Here is a 14,890-nt window from a genome sequence, read left to right as displayed (position 1 = left end):
ATGGATTTGTGCTGTGGACAGGTCTTTGCTCGTGTCAAAATCGGAAGTTATAAGATGAGGTTAGTTGAATGTGTTAGACAACTTGTGATTTGTGAAGATGTTGAAAGTCTGGAATGCCAGGCTGGGAGCGTTGGCAGGTACATGTGATCCTAGTGTGGAAGGCGCAGAGGCAGTGGGGTTGGCCTACCCTGGTTAGATACAACCACCACCAAAGACAGTAAACACTGTAAGGGTATAGAAGATATTAAGGATATATAAAACAGATAGTCACTTCCCTTTTCAGCTTCGCATTTTTCAAGACTACGCTAACATCAAAAATATGAGCATAACCATATATATTTATGACTTACTACACAAGTGAATTCTCAGAGCTATGACTTAAATGTCTGCATACTCTCACATTGAATAGGTTGTAATTTAACTATTTCGCTAAAATAATCCAGCACATCTCTTAAGTTTGAGGCCAACCTGTCTACAGAGTTCCAGAACTGCCAAAGGCTACACAGAAGTGCTTGCCTTCACTATCCTAGCACCCTGTTCAATTTAAGAATATTGCTGTGACTATTTTTATGTGTGGAAAAAAGTCTTAGAAGGAATAACAGCTAAAAGGTACGGATAATGTAGTATTTGCTACTTAGAATAACCTAAACCTTTATTTTTTGCTTTTGACAGTGCTGGGAATAGAACCCGGGGCCTTATGCATGCCAGGCAAGTGCTGTATCTGAGCTAACTTGAATGGCCTTGCTATCTTCTCCCAAACTTGTATTTAAGTTAGAAATTGCTCTTGGACTTAAGTAACTCAAAGCCAGGCAAAACTGCTCTAAGTAGTAGTATGGTATATGCCATACTAGCAGTTTTGTAGTACCTTTTCCATCTATGTAATGGTTCTCAAATTTCATTGTCTTTGTTATTCTGATATATCTCACATGTATCACGTTTTAAAACGTTTTCTGTGCTTAGATGTTTTGCCTTGCTTTGATGTCTCTGCTCTTTAAAAGTATTTATGGAGACATTTGTATATTAGCAAAAATGGCACTGGGTATTTTTTTCTTTGTCATTTTTCCCTTTGCCGTTTTTAAATGAATAGGTCTATTTGAGTGTAGTCAAGTGTATAATTTCTTACATGGCTCTGGTAAGCCTATCAGCCAAGATCAACATCAGTTGTCCTTTGGTGTTTTTAAAAGAAAAGTGAAGGCTGGGGAGATTGCACATCAGGTAGTAACATTGGCTACCCCGGCCTGATTTTGAGCTCAGTTCCTATAATGAACTGAGAATGTATTTCTGACCTCTGTGTCACAGTCAGTTACAAGAATATCACTATAATAAGACACCTTAAATCTGGCTTCTCAGCTGTTGCTAGGTAGAGGCGAGTTGGTCTTTGAATATAGCCTGGTCTACATTAGAGAAACCCTGTCTTGGAAAAAATGAACAAAAACCTGATTTCCCATTACACCATGAAATGTTTTGCAAAACTAACTTATATTTTAGGGAATAGCAATAATAAAATGTTAGGGCATTTTATAAAGGTGAAACAATACTGATGGAAACGAGCCTGTTTTAAGTTTCTCATGAGATTCCCAGTGGGAATGCCACTTTGAGATTTATTTGTTGGTTGCTAGAAGTACAGGGCACATGATGGGAAAGGCTGGAAGTGATGAGGGGTTATGGCCTGCACAATGTATTAATCTTTATTCTGTGTGGCAGTGTCTGACTGGCAAAATGTTCTATGCATATTTCTAAACACAAACATTAAGATAAATGGGAGGGCTACTTACTCTGCCTTGTTGGGTAGAAATGATATAAAATTCACAGGTCACCCAATTTTTTAAGTAGAATCAGTTTATAGACACTGAAATCTCAAATATTTGCAATACATTCATATTCTAGGGTCAAAGAAAACTGGTTTTACTAAGAGCTACCAGTTTGGCATTTCTATGATGGTCCTTATACTACAACAAAGTTAAGACATTTTCTGGGGTCAGTGAACCTCATTGTGCTCCTAGTCTTTGATCATCTCTTGGTGAGCTTCATCCTCCATGTTACCACATCTGTAGAATAGCACAATTAAAATGTTCATTTTAAAAGTGGAAAGTCGGGGGTGGGGGTGGGGATTTAGCTCAGTGGTAGAGCGCTTGCCTAGCAAGCGCAGGGCCCTGGGTTCGGTCCCCAGCTCCAAAAAAAAAAAAAAAAAATGGAAAGTCAGACTGGAATGATGGCTCAGCTATTAAGAGCCCTGGCTGTTCTTGAAGAGGACCTGGGTTCAATAGCCGTCGTACACATGGTGGCTCACAATTCCAACTAGAGTTCAGGAGATTAATGACCTCTCTCGGTCTCCTTAGGCACCAGGAATGCATGTAACATAGACATGCATGCAGAGAAAACACACACACTTATAAAACAGTAATTAGAAAAGAAAACTAAAGACTAACTTAGGTACCCAGTAGTACCAAAATTTCAAACCAATTCACCAAATTTTAGGAACGGAAATGGTTTTATCCAATGGAAACCTATCCAGTTTCCCTTCTTCACTAAGGCAATGTTTCTGTATGTTGGTCCTGTTGATCTGGACACTGTAAACCAGCCTGGCTTCAGATTCAAGAACTCCAACTGGTAAGCAGTAAAAGTATGTGCTACTGTGCCCAGCCTGTTGTTCTGTAGCTCAGGTAACATAATAATCATTTGTCTTTTCTATCGTAAATATGCATTCTCTAACTTTGCACATGACCAAAAAAGATGAGGTGGCTTATACAAAAGCAACCTAACAACATAAAATATAAATGTAAAGGGAGTTAGGGGGCAAGACTAAAATTAAAAGGCCATAGGAGTTTCCACTTGAGAACAGCTTTATTCTTTACTGGTTCTTTCCTTAGCCTCTTGGTAAAATTTTAAAATGCATGTAGAGTACACACTTAATCCTGGCCTTTGGGAGGTGGGCGTGGAAGGATTGGAAGTTCAGACTATATAACACATTTGAGGGCAATCAGAACATGACATTCTGTGCAGGACTTTAATTCAACATGGACAAATGCTTTAACTTCAAAGTATGTGCAACTTGCTGTATATTTTAGTTACTTTTGGTATTTATAAAAAGTGATGAATAAAGTGCCTTAGGATATGGCCTTTTCGCCTTAATACTGTGTCATTAAAACTAGTCTAGTTCATGTTCTTCATTGTATACCATAACAGTATATGATTGTCAGATGGATGGAGTGGTGAGTGCTTTTAATCCCAGCACTTGGGAAGCAGAGACAGGTGGATTTCTGTCAGATTGAGGCCAACCTTGTCTACATAGTGATTCCAGGATAGCCAGAGCTATCGAGTGAGACTTGTTTAAAAAAAAACAAAACCAATATATGATTGTCATATTTTATCTACGAATAGGCATTTAGCTTTTTTCTCCCTTTCTGCTGCAATGGCAGATTCCCACTGTTTTGTTCAGCTCAGCAATATTAGTATGCTTATTAGTATGCTTGTATTGCCTTCTTTGTCTCCCAGGTAGACAGACATGGTACATGGGGTTCACCTTCTGCGCCTCTCTCTCTCTCCCTCCCTCTCCCTCTCCCTCTCCCTCTCCCTCTCCCTCTCCCTCTCCTCCTCCTTGCCTCCCTCCATCCCCCCTCCTCTCTCAAGATTTATGTGCATTGGTGTTTTGCCTGCATGTATAACTCTATGAGGGACCCAGATCCCCTAGAACTGCAGTTACGTAGACGGCTGTGAGCTGACATGTAGGTACTGGTGCTGGGAACTGAACCTAGGTCCTCTGGAAGAACAGCAAGTACCCTTAACTGCTGAGCCATCTCAGGTTGCTTTGCCTGCTGTGTAGTCCTGAGAAGAGTTGCCCATGTATTTTGTCGTTTTAAGGTTGTTTAGGGATAGCAGGTTAAATCCAATACCAGGGACTGTCAAGTTTTCCATTAAAAGTCTTATTAATCCTTAATAAAGCTAGATTTACCATTCTCAAAAGCCCAAGTGTGGCTTCATTGGAATTACCACTGAGAGTCACATCTCACAGGTTGTACAGTGAATGATGGGGCAGATAAAACAATTTCCTCTGTGGTGGTCACTTCACATGCAGCTTCTTTAACTTCCCAACTTCATTTCATTGTAAAGTATGGGCCATAATATCTGAAAGCTAAAATATATACATCCATTCATTGCCTTTCAGGGGGTTCTGCACTGGAGGAGTCTTGTATTTAAAAAAAAAATCACAAAATCAGAAAGTAACATTTATGTTTATGACTTTGATTATGTGTTGAGAACTTTATGTAAATACTTCAGGTACACCATTAGCCTATAAATAAAACACATACTATAAGTGAGGAAGCTGTGCTAGAGAACTTAAACTCCTCACATTGGACTCTACTGTAACACCACCCTTTAGATGAACAGACTGTAACATCGGCCACCATAAAAATTAAGAAGCGCGGGCTGGGGATTTAGCTCAGTGGTAGAGCGCTTACCTAGGAAGCGCAAGGCCCTGGGTTCGATCCCCAGCTCCGAAAAAAAGAACCAAAAAAAAAAAAAAAAAAAAAAAATTAAGAAGCGCCTGCTGCAGCTCCGCTCCAAGGTAGGCTGAGTTATTTAAAAACTACCAGAATCTACTAAGCTCAATTATAGGCGATTCATAATCTTAAAAGAGAACTATTGCAAAACAATTCTTTATCTTATTTAGAAATAGTCCTTTCTTTAATCTCTAGTTGCAAGAACAATTTAAACTTGTCTTTTTTATTATTCTTATTCTTATTTTTTATTTTTTTATTATTGCATGTGCCCTAGGCATGAAACATCTTTGGCCACCAAGCCAGGCATCAAGCTAGGATGAACCAAGGCCGGCCATCTGCTCTGCCCCTGACTGATGTAAGAACAACACCACCAACCAGGTGCCCACTGCCCATTGCCAGGGAGTGCTGTCTTTTTTATAAATTGCTTTTTTTATTCACTTTATACTCTGCCTCCTCCTAGTCACCCCTTTCCATTATCTTACCCCCATCCCTCCTCCCCTTCTTCTCTGAGTGGGTGGGGGGGTCCCCTGGGTATTCTCCCATTCTGGCATATCAAGTCTCTCTGAGGCTGGGCACATTCTCTCTCACTGAGGCCAGACAAGGCAGCCCAGCTAGAAGAACACGTCCCATGGACAGGCAACAGCTTTTGGGCTAGTTGTTTGGGACCCACATGAAGACCAAGCTGCACATCTGCTACATATGTGCACAGAGACCTAGGTCCAGCCTGTGTATACTCTTTGGTTGGTGATTCTGTCTCTGAAAGCCTCATTGTTCCAGGTTAGTTGACTCTTGGTCTTCCTGTGGAGTTCCTATCCCCTCAGAGGCCTCAATTCTTCAAGAAGAGTCCCCAAGATCCATCCACTGGTTGGTTGTGGGTGTCGGCATCTTTCTGAGTCAGCTGCTGGGTGGAGTCTCTCAGAGACAGACTATCATAAATAGTGGCAGGAATTGGTGCTTGCACATGAGATGGGTCTCTAGTTGGGACGGTTATTGGTTGGCCATCCCTCCAGTCTCTGCTCCATCCCCAGTCCATGCATTTCTTGTAGACAGGATAAGTTTGGGTGGAAAGTTTTGAGGATGGGTTGGTGTTCCTACTGCTTCACTGGGGTTTCTGCCTGGCTCCAGGAGGTGGCCTCTTCAAATTCCATATCTCCAATATGGTGAGTCACACCTAAGGTCACCCCCATTGATTTTTGGGCATCTCTTTTATCCCAGATTTCAGTCTCTTCTTGGAGATGCTCCCTACCTCCCCACACCCTTCAGTTGGAGATCGCCATTCATTCTCATGACCATCTGGCCACCCCTCTTGTTCCTCACCACATCTGATCCTGGACCCACTCCCATTCCTTTCCCCATTTCCCTCTCCCACCCAGTCCTTCCGTCTTCCTCCTATGACTATTTTATTCCCCCTTCTAAGTGAGATTCAAGCATCCTCGCTTAGGCCTTCCTTCTTGTTTAGCTTCTTTGGGTCTGTGGATTGTAGCATGGGTATCCTATATTTTGTGGCTAATATCTACTTATAAGTGAGTGAATACCATGCATATACTTTTGGGTCTGGGTTACCTCACACAGGATGATATTCTCAAGTTCCATTCATTTGCCTGCAAATTCATGATGTCCTTGTTTTTAATAGCTGAGTGTTCTATTGCTTGATGGACCACATTTTCTTTATCCATTCTTCAGTTGAGGGATATCTACTTGTTTCTAGTTTCTATTAGGCATAAAGCTGCTATGAACATAGTTGAGCAAATGTCTTTGTGGGGTGGTGCAGTATATTTTGAGTATATGTCCAGGAGTGGTATAGCTAGGTTTTGAGTAGAACTACTTTGTTTTCTGAGAAACTGCCAAATTGATTTCCAAAGTAATTTTGTTTGGTCCTTTAATCAGATTCTTTCACTGCTCAATATTTTAAAAGATGCATCATGTGGAATAATTTTCATGTATCAAACTTTTTTTTTTGGAGAGAACATTTAAGCCTTGGGTGGTTCAGAACCCTCTATGTAGACCAGGACACAAACATCCACCTGCCTCAGCTTCTCAAGTGCTGGGATTAAAGGCATGTGTCACCATGCCCCAATTTTATGAGGACTCCACCCAGTCATATTCTGTTTAGAAGTGAAAAATATTCTCTGAGATGGTCTTTTAAGTAGGCCCTTACTTTGAATGTCTGTATCCCTGTTGTCACCTGAAGTGGTTTGTTTCACCAACTTCCACGGGCAATTTCTAGTTTTGTTTTGGTAGTCTCCCACTCTCTTGGCTTCAGTTTGTTGATGTGTTGTTTTGATTTAAAAATAGTTTTGCTGTCAATAGGCAGTTTTATTGGAATAGTCACGGCCAAGAAAGATACTCACTCCGAAGATCATATTTTATCATCTGATGGGTGATGTAAACGAGTAGTAGAGCTAAACAGCCTGAAAGGCTGTGAAGGAAAACCTCATCTCTGTGTTTCCACTCTACAGGTGGGCACATGCACACATAGGCACACACTCATCTGATGTAGTCTGCATCATTTCAGTGATTAATCTTAACCCTGAAGAAACCCTGTAAATACACACCCTGACTATCTTTTTTTTTCTTGAGGGCAATCTGGATATTTATTTTTGGCTCTTGCTCTTTTTAAAAACCCGAGCAAGTGTGCAATGATATAGAGAAATAATTACAAGTACCGACAAGTTATGGATTAAAATACAGTATTTTATTTTTCCTCACCTATAAAACAAGCAACCCAGAATTAAGTTATACATAAGCTTCTCAAGTTTATCCTAGTAAAATTTTGAATATTTGTACAATTTCTACAGAAACATACAGTGTATCAAAATCTGCATAAATCAAATTTATAAAATGTGTAGAAATGCATAGTGGTATTATCAACTTACAAAGCAAGGGTATGGGGACTGTTCCCAAAGCAGCCTGAAGTATAAAATAGTCATTATGGCGGCAGCTTCTGATGTTTCCATGTGTGGCAAGGTTTCTGATTTCGATATACAGAATCGTGTTTATAGCGTATCCTAACAAATTGTACTAAAAACAATTTAATTTACCCATAAAATTACATGCACACTTCATGGGCCACCTTTCTTAGCCTATGCATAGATATGAGGTTCAAATCTATTTAACAGGGAAAATGGTGTCAATTTCTAACGTACAAGTAATTACCAGTCCTCTTAGCTTCCTTTCTATAATGGATTTATTTGCAATTGTATAAGCATATAAATGCATTTCTTCTTTAAATAACCCTAGAGATGAAAGTTTAAATAGTTGATCACAGGTCAGTAGCAAAGTACAAATTGACAATTCAAGATTATAAATAAAACTGTTCAGGATGTTTAATTTTTACTGTCCAAATTGATGAATTAAAGTTGGAAGAAAAATAATCGTATGTTTTTCTCCCAAAAAATGTAGACTTTTTTTCTTCCGTTTTTCCCCCTTAAGCTTTAATTAAAAATATTTCTTTCTGGCAGTAGTTTGTCATTGATACCATGATTACATGATCAAAAATGCTTAACAGGCCCCAGCTCACCACACTGCTTTTCTTTTCTTTCCTTTCTTTTTTGGCACTCAATGTAGACATTTTAATTTGGGGGTTGGGGGTGGGGGATAATAGAAGACTTCCTAGAAACTAAAGTTTGCAACATTTGGTTCTCTCTTAAAGTAGGTATTGTTTTTTTTTTTTTTTTTTTTTTTTCCTTTTTCTTTTTTTCCGAGCTGGGGACCGAACCCAGGGCCTTCCGCTTGCTAGGCAAGCGCTCTACCACTGAGCTAAATCCCCAACCCCAGTAGGTATTGTCTTAATAAACGTTCAAATTAAATCTTCTTTTCCATGGAGAATATAAAAAAATTTATACTTCCTAAAAACAAATTAAGGACCTTACAGAACTAGCATCTAACTTAGCAGAATGTAGCCCACATTTGTTGATGATTTGTCTTCTTAGATAATAAGATCTAAGAATAGAAAATTAGATACTAATTTTCCTAAAATAAAAAAGAATGCGCATGGAATTTCCTTTGAACGAAGACAAACGAAGTGTCAGCTCATCTCGTCCACAGCTTGTGCTGGGCTGGGCTTTCTTCCTAAGGCTTCCCTCTCACAAGGATGCGGGAATTCTTACCTCAGGCCCAACCTAGGGCATTCGTTCACAGGAGGGCTTTGTTGTGTTGTTTTCCTGACCCTCAAACCGCCCTTCACAGAATTATTTCTCGTTTTCTAGAGTGACTGGTACTGGGGGGGAAGCAGATGTAAATGTAGATGGGCAAAATCCAACCCCTCTTTTCAGAAGGAAGACCCCTTTGCTAGCCTGAAGTTGGTGTGAACTGAGGGCTTTAAGAACATCAGCAGGCTAGGGAGGTAATGCCATAGAATCTGCCCCACTGAAGGGCCTTGATTGTCCCCACTGTGGTCCTTGATCCTGCCATACAACGTTCCACTTCATAGCCAAGAAATTCACATGTGAGTAACAGGCGGATTCCCCAGGTGACATTCACTGTTACCATTCATGGTTACCAGCATAGAAATTTCACTAGAAGCTCTCAAAAAATATACTGAGAAATCAAAGAGGCACTAAATGTGTTGAATTTCACCTTTCAAACAGCAGCGTGACTGAAGGAAGGCCGCCTTGGCCAACAACCCGTGGCAATGCTTCCGAAAGATGTAAAATTAAATATACAGCAGGTTGATCGTCACCAAGTCGGATGTGAAAGTCTGCTTACTCCAACCCTTGTTTGTTTTCAAGTGTGTTAAAAAAACAAGAACAACATCAACAACGAAAATACCAAACTGCCTTCTAGACCCCTGAGTGTATTCCCAAAGAAGACAACATAACGCTTTAACTCGGAGGTTCAGGACACCGAGTTAAAGGTACAAATTACCGACATCATCACGAAACAAAACAAAAACGATGTAAACATCTAGAGTTTAAGGTAAGAGCAGTTTTGTAAACAGTAACTGCAGATGATAATATTATTGTAAAAATCACAGTTTATCAACGCCCCTTCCAACTGATCAGAGAGGCCCCAGGTTTGGAGCTGTACAAAATTAACAATAATGGTTGCAGCAGGTTTCAGGCGGATTTCAGTCCTCCGTAAATGTACTTGTCCGCAGGTGGACTGTTGGCTTCTTCCGTTCCCGTCACACACTGTGGATGTTATTCATCTCCCACTTCTGAGTCATTTTACCGTTGTCACAGCTGGAGATGAACACTTGATGGAGGACCTCGGAGCGATCTAAGCACTTTCCTGAGGCGATGTGCGTAAACCTGTGCAGGTTCTGGGAAACACAGTGAGCGAAAGTAAGTTTCAAATGTGGACTCTGCCACCTCCGATAGAAAGACAGGGCATCGAGTGGACCGATGGGGTTGCCATCCCACAGTCAAAAACTCTGATCCAGAATCGGTCCTGTCTTAAAGAACTGCAGGGACAAAAATGGAGAAGGAAAGGAAAGGATTGAGGAAAAGGAGGTGCAGCGACAGGCCCAAAGTGGGATCCAGCTCAAGGGGAGAAGGCCCCGAGGCCTGACACCATCACTGATGCTATGGTGCGCGTACAAACACCAACGAGCAGCTGAAAGACTCAGAGGCAGACACTTAACACCTAGCCAAGGACTGAAACTGGGGACCCCTCAGGGTGAATCAGGGAAAGGCTGGAAGAAGCTGAGAAGGAGGGCAGTCCTATAGAAGACCAGCACTCTCAACTAACATGGACCCCTGAGATCGAGATCTCTCAGACACAGCCACCAACCAGGCAGCATGCACCAGCTGCTATGAGGCCCCTGACACATACAGCAGAGGACTCAGTGAGAGAAGATGCACCGAACCCTGAAGGGACTTGAGGCCCCAGACAGTAGGGATGTTTGGTGGGGTGTGGGGGACATCCCCTTGGAGATGGGGTAGAGGGAATGAGATGAGGAGCACTCTGAGGGCAGACAGGGAAGGAGGTAATGACTAGACTGTAAAAAAAAGATTAAGGAATAATAATAATTAAAAAAGTGTGGACTTTGATGTCCCTGCCAGGAGGCGCCATTACTCGGCTTTCACAGCAGGCAATGTGAGTACGTGGGACACACACACTGGACAAGTCTTGGATACCAGTATTCTTAGCCCTTCCTTTTTGCTTATGCCATCTGAACTCTGTCAAGCCCCATCCACACTAATTGAAGTTCAGTATCTTTCCCTCCAAACCTTTGTCTCTCATTCTTAGTCTGGCTAAAGACAATCCCGGCCCTCCAGTCCCGAGGAAGCAACATGTCTTTCTCATCTGCCCCACATCAGTTCTCTACGGCTAATACGTTCAGTGTTTCTGGCTTCTGTTTCTTCACTCCTGTCTCCCTGCTCTAAGACATTCTTCATCATCCGCTGTTTATTTCTCCAATTCAGCTCTTAGCTCGTCAGAGAAAAAGGGCCTCAGACTATCCGAGATTGGGTGTTTAGCAGAAAGGAGTTAATTCTCTGCCCTTTGGGTTGAATGGACTTCTGTACCATTGCAGCAAAAGCAATGGGTGAAATCATTCAAATCCTCACATCAATCAAGCAGCGATGGATGGATGGATGGATGGGTGCAAACTGCCAACAGCCAGCCCAACCAGCATTGCAATGACAAACCACACTTTCATGGAAGGATGCTACAAAAATGTTCTTCATCTTTTTGGGGGTGGGGAGCAAGGTTCAAGACAGCGTTTCTCTCTGTAGCCCTTGGCTATCCTAGGAGTAGCTCTAGACCAGCCTTGCCTCAAAGTCACAGAAATTCTCCTGCCTCTGCCTCCCGAACGCTGTGGTTAAAGGCTTTGGCCTGTCAGAGCTTATTAATCTTTAGTTACAACGAGACCATCGTGTGTGTCCTTTAAAACCCACCCAGGTGAGAAGGAAAGCCTAGACCAAGGGCTTGTGCATGGCAGGACTCAGTGGTGTCTTGAGAAAGACACAGGAAGGACGAATGTCTATTTTGTTCACACACTGCCAACAGACTGATCCTTCAAACGTCGATACCGTCTGTTACTACAAGGAAAGCAGCTGCAACAACAAAAACCCATGCAGCAACTGGCAGGGGCTGTCCCTGAATCTGTGGCCTCTCTGTGGATCCTGCTCGCCTGCCTAACTGGGCTGCCTTACCTGGCCCCAGTGGGAGAGGAAGCACCTAGTCCTGCAGTGTGTTCAGTGCCAGGGTGGGCAGGTACCCAGGGGGGAAGGAAAGGCAGGTGGGAGGAGCTGTGGGAGGGGGCACTGGGAGGAGAGTGTGGGCTGTGAGTGGGATGTAAAGTGAATAAACAAACAAATGCTAAATAAATAAATAAATGCCAAAACTAAAGCAGGGGTGGGGCACCCACCCAAACAAACCAAAAAATACTTCACTGTTGGTTCTAGTTTTCAAGCAAAAATCAGAATTTTGGGAAACTTACCACTACTATAAAGATTTCATACAATTTAAAGACTTTTCTAACAGGACAATTTTTATATTTCTATTTTTTTGGTATATTCTACGATGGGACATGTCAGCATTTGGGAGATCTCTATAACTTAGCGAATAGTATAACATAGTATTAATTTGGCATAATTTGAAACAGAAGGTTACACATTCTTCCAATTTAATTTCCAATCCCAGAAATCTTCTTAGTAACAATCTGCATGAGAGCTGTTTGGGACAAGTGCTGGTATCTGTTTACTGTTGTCTAGAAACAGGGCCTCGATACTGTGGCACAGGCTGCCTTCAAATGCCCAGCTTCCAACCCTAGCCTCACAAGTTTTGGGCTCTCAGGCTAGCACAACAGTACTGAGTCTCAATTATCCTTAAGGGTTAAGGGGGATGCAGAAGCCAGAAAGTCTGAGGACTCAGTTCACACGGATCTTCTCTGCAAACCCAATGTCACGATCCTTTTATCCACTGTTTCCTGGGGGAGTTCATAAAGTGCCAGCTCACATTAGGGACAACCTAAGTGCAGTCCTCAGAGTTTTCTGTGACTCTTCATGTTGGGTCTCGGCTCATCTGGTTTTTCCTCTATGAAAACTGATCAGAAGCAATGGCCACGTTCTTCTCTTCTTTCCTCCCACACAATATTTTGCTTATTTCTAACTGCATCTTTTTCCTTCTACACATTCTAACAGTATGTTCTAGACCGTTTCCACACTCTCAGATTCTGCCACTGGGCCCCAGTGGAGGGAGCCATGAATGTGTAGTGTCTTAAGTAGCTGAAACATGTAGATTCTAGTTTTTAATTTTTTTAATTTGGGGGTTGGTAATGAGGATTAAATTACTATGTGGTACCTCTGAGTTCTGTCCCCAGCCAATATCCACTCATGTGGTCTCCCTATGTAGTAACTTAATTACAGTTTCCCCTCCCTCTGCTCCTCCCAGTTCTTCCCCACCTTCCCTCCCATCCGAATCCATTCCCTTTCTGTCTCTCATTAGAAAACAGACAGGTTTCTGAGGGATCGTAATAAAGTAAAATAAAACAAGAACTAACATATCAGAACTGGACAAAATAAGTAAGTAGGAGGAAGAGACCCAAGAAGGCACAAGAGTCAGAGACCCAGGGTCTCAGTATGTAGTTCAGGCTGGCCTTGAACTCACAATCCTGCCTCAGCCTCCAGAAAACCACTCACGACTTCTTGATGGACAGTTTTGCTCTGCTAGAGCCTTTTCTACTTTAAAATTGCTCATCTCACAGGTCTCTACCATTGGTTTCTTTTCAGTTTCTTTTGTGAAAGTAAACACTATTAACCTGTCAGGATTTGGTAATATCTTTTCCAACTTGTTATTAAAATTTTTTCAGTCCCTGAGAGCTAGCTCAGCAGGTAAAGATACTTGTTTTAAAGTCTCATGACCCAAGTTCGATCCCTGAGACTCACATAAAGGTGGAAGGAGAGAACCAGCTCTGTACAAAGTTGTCCTCTGACCTTGACATTCATGTGTGCCACAGGGCGAGTGTGTCCCTCTCCTCACACATGTCACACACATGACACAAGCAATAACAGTAAATAAAAATAAAACTCAGAAAATGACACGTTCACAACTCACAAGAGATGGTGCCAGGGAATATTACTAAGGAGGGAACAATGCCTTCAGAACAGAAGTGGGATAGCAAGTAACAGATGAGTAGAGCAGAGGAGGACTTCTGGGCCCTTCAGTTTGCAAGGCTTTGCTAATGTTTTAGTTCATAACAAAACAGCTGGTTCTATCCTAACCGACACTTTGACGATTATACATTCTGGGTTTGCAAATGAGTGGGTCTTTAAGTGCCTTCTTGGGTCTCTTCTTTTTGTTTGTTTTGTCCCATTCTGATGTGCTAATTCTTGTTTTATTTTATTTTGATTCCTTAGAAACCTGTGTGTCTTCTAATGAGAGACAGAAAAGAGGTGGAATTGGATAGGAGGGGAGGTGGGGAAGAACTGGGAGGAGCAGAGGGAGGGGAAACCGTAATCAGGATATATTATGTGAGGGGGAAAACAAATCTATGTTAGAAAATGCAGTCAAAGAAAAAATTATACATTAATCCATTAATATGGTTTAATCTTGCCAGAAAGCTTTGTGCACAGCCCTAACAGAAAAGCAGCTCCGAGAGCCGGCGGGGTCACGTGAATAAACTTGACCTTTAACACAACCAACCCCGTTACAGTTAGCAGAGAAGGATGGGCAAACAGGAAGGCCGAGCAGCCCATTCTTATTTGCCTGTCTCTATCGCCACCTGCTGGACAGCAAGAGCCAAGCACTTTCTTTTTCAGTGGTCGAATTTCAGGGTCAGCAGATCTCTGAATCCCTGACTCATTTACATTTTAAACGTCGGATTTAGATCTGAAAACAGCGGTGGTGGTGGCCTCTGGAACACTGGCATTCTCGAGTTTCTGATATTAGCACTAACTCTTCATGCCTATCACAGTGGTCTCGCTAAATGATGACACTGCTCCAGAGGGATTCATCCATGTAAGCCTGTGCACGTAGCTAATGCAGAAAGTCCAAGTCAGAGACATGGACATTTGGTCTTCAAATTTACCCATCTAAATTCTGCTGGCTGTTTGTTACTGACAACGTGACAGCATACACTATCCCGGAGCCGACCCACAGCATACCTTGAAGTACTGCCACTCCTTAAATTCATTTAGGTTACAGTGAGTAATCATGACTTTGGATCCGTCGGGTCCCTTGGTCAAACACTGGTCGTACTGCATGAGCTGATTTGCTTCGTTGATTCGGAAAAGCTATTGAACAAACAAATAAAGTAGAGAGGTCTTTCTTCCCAATACGTGTTTTACAAAAAGAAACAACTCCTATAACTAACTTATTCAATAATTTTTGTGCATGTTGGAAACCATTAGTCTGCAGACAAGAAGTATACTCATTGTGAAATTAGTGAAGACCTCTATCGACACATTTATTACATTCCTAATTCTTTAAGCCTCTAATAC

At 41.9% G+C, this 14,890-nt stretch overlaps 2 protein-coding genes and 1 non-coding gene across 10 annotated transcripts in view; all 3 read right to left on the bottom strand.

Moving 5' to 3' along the window:
* Positions 1 to 14,890, bottom strand: part of Erich1 (glutamate-rich 1) — a gene marked incomplete at its 5' end in the record, with an annotated part of 52,793,804 nt that overhangs the window by 44,656,426 nt on the left and 8,122,488 nt on the right.
* LOC120097593 (small nucleolar RNA SNORA48) lies at positions 4,764 to 4,906 on the bottom strand. The gene has a single exon (XR_015640554.1). It is a non-coding gene; the product is annotated as a small nucleolar RNA SNORA48 (small nucleolar RNA).
* The window catches only part of Galnt7 (polypeptide N-acetylgalactosaminyltransferase 7), a 124,292-nt gene continuing 116,580 nt past the window's right edge, over positions 7,179 to 14,890 (bottom strand). For 7 of the 9 annotated variants that reach the window (XM_087588035.1, XM_087588030.1, XM_087588036.1 and 4 more), the window contains 2 exons: positions 14,555 to 14,683; positions 7,179 to 9,765 (listed from right to left, as the gene is read on the bottom strand). In XM_087588035.1, coding sequence (XP_087444161.1) covers positions 9,628 to 9,765; positions 14,555 to 14,683 — 267 coding nt within the window. In that variant the 3' untranslated portion in view covers positions 7,179 to 9,627. 9 annotated transcript variants of the gene reach the window in all.

The sequence above is a fragment of the Rattus norvegicus genome, chromosome 16 (genome assembly GCF_021556685.1).
Source record: "Rattus norvegicus strain SHRSP/BbbUtx chromosome 16, alternate assembly SHRSP_T2T, whole genome shotgun sequence".
NCBI classification, from domain to species: Eukaryota; Metazoa; Chordata; class Mammalia; order Rodentia; family Muridae; genus Rattus; species Rattus norvegicus.
Note: the sequence above shows the minus strand (reverse complement) of the source record. Positions and strands in the feature narration are given on the sequence as shown.